The sequence below is a fragment of the Manihot esculenta genome, chromosome 9 (genome assembly GCF_001659605.2).
Source record: "Manihot esculenta cultivar AM560-2 chromosome 9, M.esculenta_v8, whole genome shotgun sequence".
In the NCBI taxonomy this organism is placed as follows: Eukaryota; Viridiplantae; Streptophyta; class Magnoliopsida; order Malpighiales; family Euphorbiaceae; genus Manihot; species Manihot esculenta.
Window position 1 is genome coordinate 30,001,987 of NC_035169.2, and position 19,479 is coordinate 30,021,465.

At 35.0% G+C, this 19,479-nt stretch overlaps 1 protein-coding gene across 2 annotated transcripts; it reads left to right on the forward strand.

The window, feature by feature from the left end:
• Nucleotides 1-2,811: 2,811 nt before the first annotated feature.
• Nucleotides 2,812-15,164, forward strand: LOC110622631 (mRNA-capping enzyme). Of its 2 annotated transcripts, none has more exons than XM_021767215.2 (18): nucleotides 2,812-3,172; nucleotides 3,674-3,907; nucleotides 5,087-5,225; nucleotides 6,515-6,666; nucleotides 6,817-6,900; nucleotides 7,020-7,082; nucleotides 7,335-7,463; nucleotides 7,557-7,763; nucleotides 9,211-9,324; nucleotides 9,656-9,705; nucleotides 11,453-11,615; nucleotides 11,727-11,864; nucleotides 12,966-13,088; nucleotides 13,194-13,292; nucleotides 13,624-13,719; nucleotides 13,842-13,926; nucleotides 14,224-14,354; nucleotides 14,461-15,164. In XM_021767215.2, exons 2-18 carry the CDS (start codon nucleotides 3,779-3,781, stop codon nucleotides 14,602-14,604), a joined length of 2,046 nt encoding a protein of 681 aa, XP_021622907.1. In that variant the 5' UTR covers nucleotides 2,812-3,172; nucleotides 3,674-3,778; the 3' UTR covers nucleotides 14,605-15,164. The 2 variants fall into 2 exon arrangements, with proteins under 2 accessions (XP_021622907.1, XP_021622908.1); XM_021767216.2 differs by having other exon boundaries at nucleotides 13,630-13,719.
• The last annotated feature ends 4,315 nt before the right edge of the window (nucleotides 15,165-19,479 follow it).

Sequence of the window (19,479 nt, forward strand, 5' to 3'; positions counted from 1 at the left end):
GTTTTTTTAGTGTACATGTCAGCATATGCATGACTTTCTTTTTGAACCCTATGACAAACTTGTTTAGTAATTGTTATAGTATACTACTACTTCAAATCAATGATCATATAATTCACATAATAATTTCCACCCCTCCTTAAATGTATTTAAAAACTCATTTGCAATCCAATTAGAGTTTGCTTATTTTTTTCTCAAACTTTGATGACACTTATGCTCTCCTTCATAAATATTAACTTGATAAGTTTCCTGTTTTGTTTCTTTTTCACATATATTGTCCAAGCATAATTTTGAGAGTGCTTCCATTCTTTTAAGGATATTTAACATTATGGGCATTACACTTATGATAAATTTTTATAGTTTCTTTTACTGGTCCTTTATTCTCAAATATAATTTTTTTATGATCAAACCTTGGATTATATACCATATCTTGAATTTTCCTCTTCCTTTTCTTTTTAGGCCGTAAATCATACTCTTCACTACTAAAATTAGACCATTACCCAGAATCTTAATAATCACTAATATTATCATATTTATTTTCGCCCAAATCATTATCCCCAAATCATTATCCCTTGTATTCTTTTTGTTGTATCTTAACTCATTAGATAAGCTAAATCCATCCATGTACTCATCATTATTATTCTGACCACTTACAATTGATTTCTTCTTTATCATTACTTCAATATACTCAAGATCTACATTAGAACTGTCCTCCTTAGCTACACTTAGTAAACTCTTCATATTCCTCAACACCACTAGGTTATCTATATTCCATGTTACTTTTATATTTAAATCTTTCATATCTAAATCAATGTTGCTTGAGTCACCCTCTATATTTCTTCTATCAATTGTTTCTATATAAACATGTAAGAAGCCATGATCAACTCCTGCAAATATTTTTTTAGCATCTTCATTACCGTTACTAATGTTAGGGACTCAAGTTTGTACTCCTTTCGTCTATGATAATATGCTTAATCCCAACATACCCCAACTCTTTAATTTTGGTAATTACGTCACAAAAACTCATGTGTATGAAATTATACGATAAACATTTACCCCTTCATACTTTATCTTATTATCTTTTACCACATTATGTCGTCCTACCCATAATTCAATAGAAGACCTGCCATGCAACTATTCATTGATGATAATATTGTTTAGTGATATTGTACTAATACCAAACATATGACTAGACAACCAATCATGAGCAACAATGCACACAAACATATATGTTTATAAAATAAAAAATCCTAATGTTTTTTTCCAAATGTAATTTATAAACTTTCATCATGGAATCATGTAAAATTATATGCAATGCATATCACACTAAGTTACTTATAATTCCACATAAAATTGTTGACTTACCTCCTCTTCTCCACTGCTTTACTTTTATCTATAGTTTCAGCATTTGCACTTCCTGATGTAACAACACAATGGATCCACATTTAGGTCAAACATTTCTCTCTAGATATAGAAGCACGTTGCACCTCAATATCTTAACAAAACTCTCCTTCAACTTAAACTTGGCTCCTTCGATCAGAAGTTATTAAAGAGGGAAGTTAAATTGAGTTCAACAGCTGCAGCTGCATTTTGGTAGAGGCAAGATGCAGCCATTTCACTTTAGGAAACCATGGTTATAAAGGTGGGACCGATAATTTTTTATTATTATTTTTATTGAGTTAGCGTGCCATATCAACTGCTTTACCCCTTCAATTTTTGGCTAAAATTGTTAATGACTTATCTAATTTGGCTAAAATTGTAAAGAAAAAGATTGGCTAAATCTGAAAAATAATATAAATGTTTAGTCAAAAAAGATAATTTAACCTTATTTTTTTAAAGAACTATATTGAACCAAATCGAATGTAAATCTCAATTAAATTGAATAAATCAAAATAAATTAATTATGTTCATTTATAATCAATTTGTCTATCCAATATGAAAACCATTCTCGATTTCTATAAAAAATTCAATTTTCAAGCTAAAATTTTTATTTATAACTATTTCAAACACAATAATTATATAATAACTAAATAAATTAAATATAAATTACTCTCGATAATACATACTTAAAATTGTAAACCATAAATATAAAAATCTATTTTCAATAAAAAAAACTCAAATCAAAGAGATTTGAATAGCTCAAATCATTAGTTGTTATCGTTGTCACGGCTAGTATTGACATGCATTAAATTCGTAGATTATTAATATCATTGTTTATTACGACTTCTCAAAAGTGCTTCATAGAGTTATGTAAGACTTACCGATATTTATTAGTATTCGTGATTATAATGGAGTTTTCTGCATGTGAAATAAAAAGGAGTTGAGAAGATAAAAAAAAATTATTTCATTTAATTAATTAAATCAATCTAAAAATCAAAATATTTTAACATCACTAACCAAATTTAACTAAATAGGCTCAATAAACTAAACCAACTTTAAATTTGATTATTCAATTTAAATATAAAATTATAAAACCTTATATAACAGATAATGGATTCTGCTCCCAACTCTCCCGTCCCTCCTATTAAAAAAAAGTCGTGGAGCTTTTAAATTTTCTCAATATGCTATTGAAAAAAAAACCCGAGTATTTAGTATTTTGCTTGGAGATGAGTATTTAGCCTAAGAAATATAAACAAAGATACCATAAAAATAGTAAAAAATAATTATTGTTTATCAATTTTATTTTTTTTAATCATGCAAAAACAAAAAGTTTATTTTTTTATTATTAAATTTCCATTTTAATATTCTCACTTTTTTTAAATAAAAAATATATAAACAATTTAATACAAATAAATATCCAATTGTATTGAGTTCCCAACCCCGATTCGTGGATTCGCTCTCCTCGTCTGTTCTCGCACTCACTCTCTTTCCTGACATGGATTCATCATTAAATAAAACCTTTACTTCTCTCTCTAAACCAACAAACCTTCTCACTGTCTCTTTCTCGCTCTAGGGTTTCGAAGAGGAGTTCCAGCGACGACACCGGAGATTCCCCCTGCCATAATTGTCGGTGCTGGGTTTTCAAGCTTCACCCAGCGCAATAGAAGAAGCTTTTTAATGTTCTATTGATCGCGCGCGTCTCAATTTCTCTGATATACAAAGAATCAGCTTCTCTCTGGTACTTTGCGGGCATGGAGTTTACTCTTTTCGGATAGAATTTTTGTTCGATTGCATGGTAAATGCGAGCTTTCAATTTTTCTTGGTTTCTTGCTCTCTAGGATGCCTTCTTTTTTGCTGTTTTGGAGTCCAGGGGCATGCCATTCATTGTACAATTTAGTTTTTAGGGTTCGAGTCGGTGATTTTCTCTGCTATACGTTGCCGGGAAAAATGTGAGAGCTGAATTGTATTTGAGTTTTCGAAATTCCATGCTAGGCTTTGGAATAGCGGAATAATTAGTAATTGGAGCATAAGTACAATCAAATGGGAGCTGGTCTGATTCTTGGTGCGACTTGAGAGAACTAGGTCTAGCTCCACGTTTAAGCTCTTTATCCAAAGTCTTTTTTGCATTTGGAGACTATTAGTTTTATTGTAGGGTAGGGATTTTCAGTTCAATTGGAAACTTTAATGTCTAATATTTACTCATTTCTTTTTGTTTGTTGTCACTTCTCAAATTGAGTGGATTGATGCATGCTGATGGCATGAATTACAATGCTGCTTATTTCATTAATTTGTGTAGGTAGTACGTTACATCGTTAGTGCTGTTGCAAATATTACTGGAGGAAAGAGCCTGACAAAACATTTGGGATTTTCATGTTGGTAAATGCCGGGTGGTGGATGTTGAATGGTTGCTAGCATGGACTTAAATGTTTCACCTGTACCTGAAGATGAAGAAGATAGTTTTGAGAAGCATGTAGAAGAATTCAGTGCGCCAGAAGATCGTTTTGAATCTGCTGTGGAAACTGCACGCCGGGTATTACTAATTTTGTCTTTTCATGCCCCGAGCAATTTGCAGTGGAAGAATGAATGCCTGAACTACATAATTCATTTAAAACAATGAGAATCTGGCATATTATGGATAAATTTTTTGACATCATTGCAGTGAGAATGAATATAGTGATAATTGAGGATCATCATCATCCTTTAAGATTCTTATGAAATTAAGGGCTTTTTTCCATCCTTTTTAGTGAGCTGTAATGCTGTATATTAGTAGAAGTAAAATTTGTTCTTTAAGGTTTTTTTTTGTTAATCTAACAACATTTTTGTGGAATTTTTTTTTGGACAAAAAAAAAAAAGAATTGATCTTCTGTTGTTTGGTTGTTATAGAACACCAACAAGAATTTTTTTCCCTGGGGTTTGGAGCACTATGGGCAAAAAAAAAAAACAGTCTCTTGCATAAAAGAAAACCATGAAAGCTGTTGGTGTGGATACAACCCAGCTTGATTTGGACAGAGAATTGGATCTCCTATTGGGCTAAGGTCCATCTATCCAAAGCCCCCTCACTAGTAGGGACGGTCATTTTTCTTTTGACTTGGAAAATATTTGCTGTTAACCTTTTCTTATGTGATGCAAAATCTAGAAAACATTGAATTAATTTTTGACCAAAATAAAACATTTCCCTGAACAATATAAACAGAGCCCTAGAATGTGCTACTTTTCTATTCTATATGTGAACCATCAAAGTTTCAACTTATTGGATTAATAATCTTTCTAAGCGATCACTTTATCATTTAACTATTGCAGTGAGCAAAAAAAGTGAGTCTTTCAGAGAACTGTAAATTCTAATGCATGAAATATCTTATTTTCTGCCTAAAGTATGTGGGAACTTGGTGTACATAGCTTTATCATCTTTAACATACCACACCAGATAAATGGCTCAGATTGATTGAGATTGAATGCATAAGTGTTAGTGGACATTACTTTTGGTTGCATATGCGTGAATATTTCTAATTTCTTGCTGTACATAAATTCAATCTGTGAGTTGATACTTTGCTTTCTGGTTGTAGTTGTTGTTGATGCTTATTTTTTTATTTCTTGTTTCCCCAGTATGTGTGGGTGTGCATGTGTCTCTGTATGCTAACTTAGATATAGTTGTGTATGCACAGGTATTTATGTTAATATGACTGTTTATCTTGTTTGCATCTTTGGTTAGGAGCGTGAAGAAAGACGCAAACGTTTGAGAAATGAGCGTTCAGATGACAGACCTGCACATATGTCTCGTCAGCCAGCACATGATCAATACTATCCAAATAAACACTATAAAACTTACGATAAATCTAAGCTCCCTCCTGGTAAGTTTCTAGTCTAATTGCTTTCACCAGAATTAGTTTTACTAAAACAGTAGTAATAATACGCTCACATTATCGTGAAGCATTATTGGAAGAGGATTAAACTTCGGAATTACATTCAATGGAGAATTAAGAAGTTTAGAGTAGAGCCTATATTATCCAGGAATTTTGGGATGCGTTTTATTTTATTTAGAAAGTTTAATTGGTTTTATATTCGTATTAAGTATTTTATTAGGGTTTCATAAACTCTAGTGCAATTAGGGTAAAGATCTATAAATAGGTGTAGGTTTTCTGTTATTTAGCAGATTTGAGATTATGATGTTATTAAGAATTAACAAGAGCATTTTGATAATTTACTTCCATTTGTCCTTGAGAAAATTTTCCTCTGGATTCAACATCTTCCTGTTCTGCATCATATTGTGGTTATTATTATTTTTATTTGTTCTGATAATGTTTATACTCTCATTATGTGGAATTGAGTTTGAAACTGCCACTTGATGTTGGCCTTTTTTTTTTTTAAAACTAGTTTTCTGATGTCAAAGCATTTATTAAATTGTCTGGTCAAATTTTTGTGACTTGGTGGACCTTACATTTGAGGGAAAGATCCAAAGTGGTGGTTCTTAATTTTGTATTTTTTTTAAAATTTTGAATTTTCTTTTTTCTGTTTGGTTAAATTCGGAAAGTAATTTTATCGTGTTATTGAAAATAATGGCTGTTGGGTAGGAGCCTATGAGAAATATGAAGTGGTTTAATTCTGAATTGTTATGATTTTGCTATGCCAGTGTGATGGATTGTAGCCTGTGAGAAGCATCATGCATCAGTCATTCACCAATAGTAAATCTAAAATGCTTAAGTAGGTGATTAAATCAAGGGACTGATTTACTAGCAATTTTATTGATCATTGTTAGCTGCTACATGAATGTTTGAAGGCCAGAGATTGTTCAAGTAAGAATGCTTTAGATGAACGCATAGATGCAAATTTAATTTAATGCTATCACCTGGAAGCCAGTTAAGAATTTAAGATTCTCTCTCTTATGTAGTGGAGGTTGATTTGCCTTCTCATTTGAGTCATTTCTCAATAACGAATCTGCTTATGGTGCGTTAGAAAACAGCATATCATCCTGTGGGATAATTGTATGACCCTCAGAATTTGATTGCTTGGTCCAGGTTGATGAAATTTGTTCATTTGTTTTTTCCATGTTTTGAGGACAATGTGATTGTATCATCTCAAATACTATCTATTCATGTTCTTTGGAGATGTTGCTGAACCAAGTTGTTCAAAAAAACTGTAGGCTGGTTAGATTGCCCTGCATCTGGTCAGGAAATCTTTGGTATTATTCCCTCTAAGGTTCCACTTGGTGAAGCCTATAACGACTGTATCCCTCCTGGAAGAAGATACTCTTTTAAACAAGTGTTTCATCAACAGAGAGTATTAGGAAGAAAAGTAAGTATTATGAAAGTTCTTTTTGTGCCCTTTCCTATTTCCTATATGCATGTATAAATCTACAATGCGGATAAACAAACTAGCATTTCTTTTCTGTTGAACAGAGAATACTGTTTGGTTGAAATCTAAGTTTAATTGACTGATTTGCAGCTTGGTTTGGTGATTGATTTGACAAATACTACCCGTTACTATCCAACAACAGATTTGAAAAAAGAGGGCATTAAGTATGTTAAGGTAAGTTGTATTATTTTGTTTCTTTCTTCCTTTTTCTTTTTATTTTTTTGGAGCTAAACTTTGGATGGGAGCATACTGTATCCACTGATCAAAATTGACCTTCTAATTTATTTTCCTAGATTCAATGTAAAGGACGTGATTCTGTACCTGATAATGCATCTGTAAATAACTTTGTTTATGAGGTATGCCTCTTCTTTGATACCCTTCTTTAGTGCTTTGTGAGTTTTCTTACATGGGTTTCTTAGAATTTCTATCTCTTTTCCTACAATTTCCAGCATGGTTATCTATAATGATTTGTTGTGTGAATTTTTCCGCCGCTTGATGAGTTGAGCCCCGATTATATACATCATTGCTTGGGTAGTGGATCAGGAATAGAGATTCTTGTGTATTGAGCTTGTGCAAGAAATGATGTGTATAACTTATTTTTTTTCTAGGTTACACAATTTTTCGCTCGTCAAAAATCTAAGAAGCACATTCTCGTTCATTGTACGCATGGGCATAATCGTACAGGATATATGATTGTTCATTACATAATGCGCTCATCGTCAATGTCTGTTGCACAGGTTTGTTTACAATATATATATTGTTCTGTGTTACCAGGTTGGTGTTACTTCACAGGCTGTTTACTTCGAACCTCCTGTTTGCTGCTTTTGCAGGCAATAAAATTATTTGCTGATGCTCGTCCTCCAGGAATCTATAAGCCGGACTACATTAAGTCCTTGTATAAATTTTATCACGAAACAAAGCAAGAAATGGTTGTTTGCCCACCAACTCCTGAGTGGAAGAGATCTTCTGATCTAGATCTTAATGGTGAAGCATTGCCAGATGATGACGATGATGGAGGTTCAGCTGCTCCTTTGCATGTATGTGGTCTCTGAAGCAAAATAAATTTTTACCTATTTATATTCTTCATATTGGCATTGGCGTTTATGAGTGGAATTGGTAAAGAGTAGTTTGCGCTCTTTATTGTTATTCTTGTTCTAGAGGACAATTAGGAAATATTGGCTTTTAAGTGGAGTTGCCAAAAGATGTAGCCTTAAACTAAGTGGAATGGGGAATGAATCTGTATGGATGACCCTCTTTCGGAGTTCAGAGTTAATTGAGTTGAGTCGAGAGGAAAGTTTCCTTCTATTAAAAAGGGTAATTGTTAATGTCTATAAATGTTAGCTGCTCGATGATCTCTTCTAAAAGTTTGCCTGGTTCGTTTTTTTTTCTTGGTATATCCTCTGAATGCATTTTTTACTTGGGTTTGTGTTCTGACTGCAATGGTGAAGATACTTAGACAAATCACCTTGTTGTCCATTGTGATTGAGTAACCTGATATTTTAGCCCGCCTGTGGTCTCTACTTCTGAATCATGACGTTTAGAAGGAAATGGTATGACTGCATCATAAGCATGGAATATGGATGGCGGGATGATTTAAGTAGCAAACATTGGAAGGTCAATATGAAGAGAAAGCATTTGCAATAAATGCAATTACTACATGATTGAAAATGCCACCAAATTGGTCGGTAAAGTCTTGAGGTGGTTGTATATAGAAGCTGGTTTAAGTCCTCCAATGGATGAAAAAGGGCCTCATTTGCTGGACCAACTACTTTAAATGAAAAAAAAGGGGGGGAAACAGAATGAAAGTTTTGATGATGAAGTGCTTCAGAGTTGTGGACTCGTCAGGATGAGGAATTGGATAAGCACTCTACTTTTATGGACTTTGTGTAGAGAAAAGCCTGTGAGTAAACTAAAATTTTGACAGGCCGAGTTTTGTAATGTTTTCTAGATGTAGTATAGGTGGATGCCACGATATTTGAAATTGACTGGTGACTTTGGTGTTGGTTTTAGATGTAGTAGATGCAGACATTGGGATTGTCATTTTGACACCAACCTTTGGTCAATCTATGTGACAGGTGTTAAATAGTTCTTTGATTATTATGGGATCTATACTAGTTTTATACAGTTATAAAACATGTTTATAGGTTTTTCAAACTATATTACAATCTAATCTTGTCTCTCTCAATAAACCTATTTTATACAGAAAAGGAAAAGAAAAGGACAAAGAGGATTGCGCAAACAAATAATTACTCTGAAGGGTTCTTTCCTGCATCAAAAATTATCTCATATATATTCCTATGGCATATACTTGGCAGTAGCCTTTGTTTAATGCCAGCATATGGTGGTGGATGTTTTCCTTAATTTATGGTTATAAACTTTATAGTTAAATACTTGAAGCTGATATCTGGGACATTTTCCTGTACTTGACACTATAATTTATCCATGTCGGAAAAAAAAAACTTTTTGTGCTTCTTATTGTTTCAGGACAATCATGAGACAGATGCTATAATGACGAATGATGATATTCTGGGAGATGACATACCTATTGATCAGCTGAATGCTTTACGACTATTTTGCTACCAAACACTAAATATTCCTGTAAGGATGACCTTTTTTTATACTGTTGTTTGCTTGCATTTCATATACTCTGTGACATCTTAGATCTGGAACAGCCGTTATGTTTCATTGTGGATTTAGCTGTTCTACATCTTTTTGAAGCTGTATCCCTAAACTGAGTGGAAAGGGGGAATGGGTTCATATGCTCCTTAGCCCTCGCTCCAATTAGTTTGGGATTAAGGATTACATGCGTCGAGTTTTGTTTCATTATGCTACTAGTTGCATGTGTGCATTAACTCTTTATACTTGTTATGTACTTTACTTCTACTTTGGAAGCCATGGGCATGTGATGATCTTTCACCTTGAATTGCAGCTAAGAGGAAACCCACAATTCCCAGGGTCACATCCAGTATCTCTAAACAGGTCCTATCTGCAGTTCCTTTTATGATAATTTGTACACCCCTTCCCTGTCTTTTCTCTCTCTAGCTGTCTATTACCTTAGCAAAACCATGGCTCTTTAATGTTAATTTTTGTGTGTAATTGACATGCTTTGTTATTATGTACTAGATTGTGGTTTTTGGAATGCAATGGCATCGCCTTTCTGTCTGTAACATTGATTTTTGCATGCAGGAATTTATAAGAAAATATAATTCCTTTGTAGTTTGGGATGGCAAATAGTTATGTTTTGTTGTTAAATCTATCAGGTATAAGTTTGTAACTTTGTTTCTTGTGGTGGTTGCAAATGTTGATGCTGATGGTGGACATAGGAGTTAAAACACTCGAGGGGAAAAGTTACCCTGTCATGAACAACAAATGAATTTGAAGTGAGGGCTAAATTGAAGCAGAGGACATAAACGTTGAGCTTTCATCTGAATGCATATTGTGATTTTCACTGTGTTTGGAATGGTTGTAAAATGGGAGAAAGAAAATCAAGGATGAAAAGTTTTGTGAAGATTTCACAATTCTCTTTTCTTTAGGGGAGGGGAAAAGGAGGAGAGAACATTCTCCCTTGGTTTGGGATGGAAATGGATTGCAAGTGGGTTCAATTACTCATTTGTCCATAATACCTACCTGAAAAACAGTATAGGATATTGTTGTAATTTTACCATTATGGGCTTTTTGTATATTCCTTCTCTGCAATTTGAAACAAGATGAGTGGCATGCAAAATCGTTAGTTCTTTTTGCCTAATTATCATTGAGAAGCACCAAGATTATTTTTTATCATCTTTTAAAGTAAAAATAGATAAATAATCTATAGGAAATGGGCAGAAAACTCAGGTATTTGCTCCATTTATCAAGTTTCCTCGAGCTCGATGAGCCTGAGATAACCTATGATATTCACTTTGAGAAGTTGGGAGAAAGAAGGCGGGTGAAGGCACATAAAAATGGGAAAAATATGATTAGATATCGTGTCCCTAGATATAGGTTGCTGTAGGCAAAAATCATGGCAGTTTCATCTGTTTTGATAAACCTTTTCTTTATGAAACGATGTGAGACATTGTTTCAGATTTCTCTTTAATTTTTCCTGAGATAAGGCACATGGGAACAAGTAGTAGAATGGAGATTTGTGGTAAAACCAGAATGGATGAATGAGGATCAACCCTGGACAGACATGTAGCAGCATGGAGTAAATATTGCCAAAATCATGGTTCTTTTCTTGACCTAATTCAAGCAATGTTTTAAGTGGCAATAGGGTGTGTGCATATGTATTTTCGCATTCCACGGCTAAAGGATGGGATCAGTGGATTCTTTCTCTCTCTCTTTCTCTCTCTCTCTCTCTGTGGTAGTGGTGGGAGCATGGTGTGGTGTTGGAGAGGGATGCCATATTGACTGGAGCAAGGTGAAACAGTCCCTCCCTCCAAAAACCTATTCTGCGTTAGTTAATGAGGAATAGATATATCGTGACTGCAAGGAGGATTGTCCTTCAGCTGTGGTGCATTGCAAGTTTGAATTAATAGCAGAACTGATGCAAAAAAGAAAAGTGATGCATCTAGTTCCACTTTTTGCACAACTGAAAAAGTTATTTGATTTTATTAATCAGAGACATGCTTTTTGCTTATTTTAATTTATGTTAGAGCAGTCATGGAACTCTGGCCAATTTTTATTTAGTTTTTCTTTTGGTCTCGTTTTATGGAAGTTTAATTTTTGGAATTGCCCATTTGTGGTGCAGGGACAATCTTCAGCTGTTAAGGCAGCGGTATTATTATGCAACGTGGAAAGCTGATGGAACAAGATACATGATGCTAATTATGATGGATGGCTGTTATTTGATTGACAGGAGTTTCAATTTTCGAAGGGTCCAGATGAGGTTTCCTTGTAGGAGCACAAATGAAGTATGTATCTCGGCATTTGTTTTCGCTAGAATGGTTTCTGATATTGAAACCTCATTGGTATAGCTTTTAATAGATGATTTCCAACATTATTCATTTTCCCTTTTTTGTAAGGGTTTAGCTGATAAGACGCACCACTATACCTTACTTGATGGGGAGATGATTATTGATACTTTGCCAGACTCTCAGAAACAGGAGAGGAGATATCTTATCTATGATGTGATGGCAATTAACCACATGTCTGTTATAGAGGTTAGATTTACTGCATCTTTTGTGAGAAATAATCTGATGCTTTTTGTACCAAAGAAAATGCAGTGCTTTTGTTTTTTGTTTTTGTTTATATATATAGCACTATAATATTTCCACTTGAATGCATTAAGGAATAGAGATTTTTGTTTATATATATAGCACTATAATATATGTTGCAGAGGCACAATTTCATTCTAGTGCTTTTCAGCTGTACTTCGAAATCAACCCTGAAGTTTAGTTGAAAACATTTATAGATGTTAAACTCTTCTATACTATCTACTTTTAATGCATCTTAAAGATGTAAGAATGTGTCATTTGTGTAAGAAGTGTAGGATGCATCTTGGTTTGTAGGCTGACATTGTGAACCTATTATGACTATGATTTGGTTTTGTCAAGCAACGAATCCTCTCTTTTTGATGGAGAAAGAGGGTTGTGTTAGGATTCAGAACCCTAACTGCAAAATAGAAGCAATAACGGAGAGAATTAGAAGAAAGGGAAAGGGATATAGAGGAGAATTGATAAGAGAGAATTAGAGAAAAAAAAATAGAGAGAGAAGCTATTGTATTTCTTGATAATTCCTGGAATAGGAATACAAGACCCATGTTACTCAGATTTATAGTGATGCACAGTAACTGCCACGCACAAGTCATCTCAGCTCAACTTCTTTAACAGAAGCAGTTTCTTCAACTAAGAAACTTCTTTCCCCCTATTTACTCTGCTAGCTTCTTCTAAATTTAATTGCTATGCTTCTTCCTATAGTATGCAACAGGTTGGCATTTATTTATTTCACGTAATATCTTTTTTTACAAACATTGCAAGTATGTAAATAATAATGAATTCCCAAAATTTTATGGAATTCATTTGTTACAAACACTATGGGAAGTTACCCATATTTTTGTTCTAACTTACAAGAATCTATCAATTTCCTGTGATTTAGTATCAATTTTTAAATATTATTTTCAGTTATAAGAATCAACCAGTTGATAAATTATCTATATTTGGATTTATGAAGTGCATATTGTCTTTGGTTATCAGTAGTCATACTAAAACTCTTTTTTTACTTTAGAGATCTACTGATTGTTTTCATTATTCCGAATTTGCTAGAGGCCTTTTTATGAGCGATGGAAGATGCTTGAAAAAGAAGTGATTGAACCTCGGAATTATGAACGACATCATATTTATCAGAGCAGGAATCCTTATTATAGATATGACTTGGAACCCTTCAGGGTATGTAATTTGAGAACAATTGAGTCTGCAGGACATGTACATCTGACCCTTTTCTTCTCTTCTTCGTATTCAATTTTATTGTTGATTTTTCTAAGAATTTACCAGGTTAGAAGAAAGGATTTCTGGTTGCTTTCTACTGTTACCAAGCTTTTAAAGGAATTTATTCCAAAGCTTTCACATGATGCAGATGGTCTCATTTTCCAGGTGATTAGGATCAGGGGAAGTACTATTTTAAGAGTATTCCACCTCATGAATTCCTTGCACTAGTTGTGAATGGTTGATTTATGTTTTCCTTTTTCCCTAACAAACTTGTGCGCCTAATTGTGTTGTCCTTGGTCTATTAACCAAGTGGTAGCATCCTACTATACTTTTTATATATCTTTTTTTTCCTTATTCAGTTTCTTCATTATGATCATTCGATAGTTACTTTTTGTTGCATTGTTCATATGACGTAAGGAGAACAAACTTTACTGTTTCTAAGTGAGTTTCATTTTGTTCTCAAGGTATGAAAAAGTGATTTCTCATTTGTTTTAAGTGCCAGGGTTGGGATGATCCCTATGTTCCTCGCACACATGAAGGGCTTCTGAAGTGGAAGTATCCAGAAATGAATTCAGTTGACTTTCTATTTGAGGTATGTATGAAAACTTCTCCACAAACTTAACTGTTGCCTTGGTTGCCTTTCCCTCACTATCCCTGCCTGACTGGCCTCAAATTCTCATTGACATGCTGATATATAGTTAATTTTATTGACAGGTGGATGCTGATGATCGCCAGTTACTTTATCTGCATGAACGAGGGAAAAAGAAGCTGATGGAAGGGAATGCGGTTGTATTCAGAGGTTGATGTGAATTTCTATGTTATCTTTGCATCTCTACACTATTCTAAACATTGAAAATTGTCATGCGAATCTTGAAGTCAGATCCACTGAACTTTCCCCCTCCATCTTGGTTGCATACTTAATGAGTAATCCATTAAATTAGGAATTGATAACAAGTAATTTCTCTGTATTTTAATATTTCTGTCTGGGCATGGTCTGGCTATTCTAGAGCGCTTTTCAGTTACTTTATGGCTTCAAGTCTAGTGTTTGTTTTTTTGGTTATTCATTATCTGGTGTCTTGGTTTCCCAAACTTGCAGATGGTTCAGATCCCTCTTCATACTCAGGGAAAATCATCGAGTGTTCTTGGGATTCAGATGAACAGGTATGGGTTTGTATGCGGGTCCGGACAGATAAATCTACGCCGAATGAATTTAACACCTACAGAAAGGTTAGTCTCATTGCATTACATATGTATACAAGGGAATCCCCAGTGCACAGGGAGGTCTCCCATTGCATGTTATGTCATCTGCTTAAGCTTTGCTGATTTAAAACAGGTGATGCGAAGCATCCGGGACAATATAACAGAGGAAGTCTTGTTGAATGAGATTTATGAGATAATTCGCCTGCCCATGTATGCTGACAGGATTAGAAATGATAGTAAAGCTCACCAACATACAGCTTCAGCACGACGCAGGTGATAGCGGTGGTGTATGGTGAATATGGTTTTTTGACGAGTAAAGACCACTATGGTTAAAGACTTGTAAGTGGTTGAAGAACCCAGTTATATGGGACTTTTGATGCTTATTATGCATAGTGATGGTTGGTGGTTCAGTTGGGTGAGCATATCATTTCATCTAGAGGGGTCACCTAGATGTTATGTAATTAGCTACAACCTTGTTATAGTGCTGTGCTGGTGAGTTCTATGATCCGCTTGGTACGCTCGGGATAGTTCTCTACATCAGACCCAAAATTATGTCTAAATGATAGTTGTCCAGATCAAAGAGAATTAGGAATAGGATCACCATGTATATTGTTATTATTATTTCCCCCCTTATGTAGTGATTGATAAGCTCTTACAGAAAAAGTTAGCCATTTTTTAGAATTAGAGCCAAGTCTTTTTGGAACATGTTTTTACATTTTCCTTTTTTATGTGAATATCATTTTGGAAGTTGCCATTTGATCTCTCTTGTAGCTGCCTGTGCACTTCCCTGCAATTATACCTTTGTATTCCATCCCAAGCTTCCATCTCTCTTTCTTCTGTTTAGTTTGTTATTATTATTATTGTTATTTCGTAATCTCTCCTTTTTTTGACAGTTGATACTGATACTTTTATCTGTTGCTTAAGAAATGCCTCGACTGGGGAGAGCATCTGGTAATAGCATGACGGCTATTACCAATTGGATGCTGTTGTTATAATCTTCTATTGATGTAGAAGGATAATATTTATTGTATATCACAATAGAGATTACAACCTATTTATACATGAGAGACGGTAACTAAACAGGAAGGAAAATCAAGCCTATGATTATACAATCCCTAACATTAAGCAACTGACCCATCTATCAATATTTACTTTCTATATTAACATATTTACTTTCTATAACTTATAACACTCTACCTCAAGTTGGATTATAAATATTAATCATGTCCAACTTGTTATATATATAATCAACTCGAGTCCCATTTAGAGTTTTAGTGAAAATATCTCATAATTGTTATCCAGTTCGGATATGTCCTGTTGATATTATCTTTTGTTGGACCTTTTCACGAACAAAATGACAATCAATCTCCATGTGTTTAGTCCTCTCGTGAAATACTGGATTGGAGACAATGTGGATAACTGCTTGATTATCACACCACAACTTAGCAGGCATCGAATTTGTGAACCACAATTGACGTATCCACAAGATTTCACAAACGGCTTGTGCCATAGCTCGATATTCAGATTCAGCACTAGAATGGGAGACCACATTTTGCTTCTTACTTTTCCATGAGACCAAGTTACCTCTCACAAAAACACAATACCCAGTAATTGACCTCCTATCAACTTTCGAGCCTACCCAATCAGCATCACAAAAGCATTCAATATTTGAGTGTCCATGGTTACCATAGAATAGGCCTCTCCCTGGGGCCCCTTTAAGGTAACAAAGAATCTGTCCTAGAGCATCCCACTGGGCAACAGTAAGAGAAACATAAACTGACTTACCACACTCACTGAATATGCAATATTAGGACGAGTCATCGTCAAATAATTCAGCTTGCCAACTAATCTTCTATACCTTCCAGGATCTGCAAATGGCTCACGTTAGGGGTCATTGGGGCACTACAAGGCTTAGCACCCAATTTTCCTGTTTCTGCCAACAAATCAAAAACATATTTTCTTTGAGACAAGAAGATGCATTTCTTACACCGCATAACTTCGATTCCCAAGAAATATTTCAAGGAACCCAAATCCTTTGTATGAAACTGTGTTTTAAGAAATTCTTTTAAGGATGTGATGCCAGCAATGTCACTTTTTATGATAAGGATATCATCCACATATACTACAAGCAGAATTACTCCACTATCAAAATTTCTATAAAACACTGAGTGATCACACTTACTCATCTTCATTCCAAACTGTTGGACCACCTCACTAAACCTGCCAAACCATGCCCGAGGACTCTGTTTCAAGCCATAAAGCGATTTTCGAAGTCTACAAACTTTACCCGACTCCCCCTGAGCAACAAAACCAGGTGGTTGCTCAATATAAACCTCCTCCTGAAGATCACCATGAAGAAAAGCATTTTTAATATCCAGTTGATGCAAAGGCCAATCATGAGTAGCCACCAAGGAAATAAACAATCGGACAGATGCGAGCTTGGCAACTGGGGAGAATGTATCAGAATAGTCAACTCCATAAGTTTGTGCATAACCTTTGGCCACTAAACGGGCCTTGAGGCGAGCAATAGATCCATCAAGATTTACTTTCACTGCAAACACCCATTTGCACCCAATAGCCCGCTTTCCTGGGGGCAAGGACATCAACTCCCAAGTACCATTAGTGTCAAGGGCCATCATTTCCTCTTCCATTGCAGCACGCCAATCAGGATGGGACAAAGCCTCAATAACAGTTTTGGGAATTGAAATATAATCTAAAGCAGTGACAAAATAACGAGAAGATGAGGATAATTGATCATAAGAGACACAAGATGAAATAGGATAAGTGCAAGTACGTTTATCTTTGCGAAGAGCAATGGGCAAATCCAAATCAGACAATGAAGGATCAATAGGAGCAGGATCGGTCGACGAAGAAGCGGGTAGCGGAACGGAGTCAGAGTCCTCTAAGCGTCTGGAATACACATGAAAGATGGGAGGGCGACCTGGCACATGAGCGAAAGGTGTAGGAGTAGTCTGAGGAGACGAAGAGCGAACAGTGTTGATAAGCGGTTGTCGAAGCCGTCAAAAATAAACCTATTAAACAATCAACAATAAACTTGTAAATAGTGGCAATAGGGTCGAACCACAGGGAATTGACACTAAAGATCTTCCTAATAATAACCAAGATGAGTAAATAACAAATAATTAAAAGAGGGGGGTTTGAGTTTGATGATTTAAAACTAAATAGCAAAAGAAAGCAATAATTTAAAGATGAGTAAATCAATAAGAGAAAAACTTCTAGTTGAAATATGGATCTTATTTCAGATTGTTTAGAATTGATCATTGATTCTTTAACACTCCTATTTATTCCAATAAATTAGTTTTGGATGTGGAAGACGCTTCTCACAATCCAAATTCCTCCTTAGTTCTAGTTTGATTAGGAAACGTTCGCTAATCAAACACTAGTTAACAAGTTGCCAAGGAACGTCCTTGGGGCATTATAGCATCGAACAACTGTTAACTGCATTAAGACTTAGAGAAACCTAATTCTAACCTTGCCAACCGCGTGGTCAAGTTTAGATCATGCAACTTGATTAAATGTGAGTTTAAACAATTTAAGCAATTACAGACCTAAATCATTCAAACAATTTATCACTTTAGCAATTTAAAAGCAATGGGCCCTTATTGATTCTAAAAGCAAAGTAATAATTATGGAAAAGATCAGATTGCATAAATATTGAAATAAACAAGAGTTCAACAATGGAGTATTAAATCTCCCAATTCATCACAAAATCTGAAATTCACCAACTTCAACTAGAAAGGAAAGTGTTTAGCCACTCATGGTGGACTAAATACACAAAAAGATGAAAAGAAAAGAAAAAGGAAGATGCTGGAGAGTTTCTGGCGAGTTGAGTTGCTGATCAGAAGATAGTCCTCTTGCTGGTTTTGAGACTCCCCTTTTATAGCTGAAGAATTGTCTAGGGTTTTGAAATCCCTTTTTGATTTGATGTTGGACTCCTCTTTTGATGTTGAATTTGATTGCAATTGGATTTCCTTGGATGAGAAGTTCTTTCGTGGCTCTTGGATTAGTGTTGGAAGTGATTGGATTGGATTTGGACTTCTGAAAATTCGGATTTCTGTTTGCTGTCCATTTTCCCGCTCTGCTGTAATTTTCTGCTGTCAAAGTGATTTGCCCGGCGATTTGACCAGTTTCTTCAAGTGATTGGGCAAATCACTGGGCAAATCGCTTCTCTGTGAGTCAGTCCTTTATGTCTCTGCGAGTGATTTGGCCAGTGATCTTCGAGTTTCTTGGGCAAATCACTGCCCATATCACTGCTGTCTGTTGCCTCCGGGTTTCTGCTTTAGCTTGATCTGGGCAGTGATTGGAGCAGTTTAGCTGGTGATCTTGGGCAAATCACTGGGCAAATCATCCTTCTGTACTTTTTCTGCACTTTTTCTCTCATTTTCTAATTTCTTACTTTTCTGTAAAAACAAGATAAAAACCATAAATTAAACTAAAAAATGTGTAAATAAGCAACAATAATTATGATAAAAATGTGGCTAAATTATGCTTGATCAAGTGTATAACAAGAGGTCATCTTCCTCCTCCTGGGTGTTATAAACAGATGATGGCGGAAAAAACGGAGTGGACTCAAAGAATGTTACATCCGCAGACACAAGATACCGATTCAGATCAGGAGAAAAACAACGATACCCTTTCTGACGTCGAGAGTAGCCAAGGAAGACACATTTGAGTGATTTGGGATCCAATTTAGTAACCTGTGGACGAACATCACGAACAAAACAAGTACAACCAAAGAGACGTGGCTCAATAGGAAACAAAGATTTAGTGGGAAATAAAATGTTATAAGGGATATCACCATGAAGGACGGAGGAAGGCATGTGATTGATCAAAAAACAAGCAGTGGATACAGCATCAGCCCAAAAACATTTAGGTACCTTCATTTGGAATAAGAGGGCTCTGGCTACTTCAAGAAGATGTCGATTTTTTCTTTCAGCAACTCCATTTTGTGAAGGAGTGGCAACACAAGAGGACTAATGAAGAATCCCTTTTTGTAACAAATAAGATTGAAATTCCCCAGAGAGATACTCTTTAGCATTATCACTTTGCAATATACGGATGCAATATACGGATGGAAGTATTGAATTGGGTTTGGATTTCAGCATAAAATGCACAAAAAATAGAAAATAAT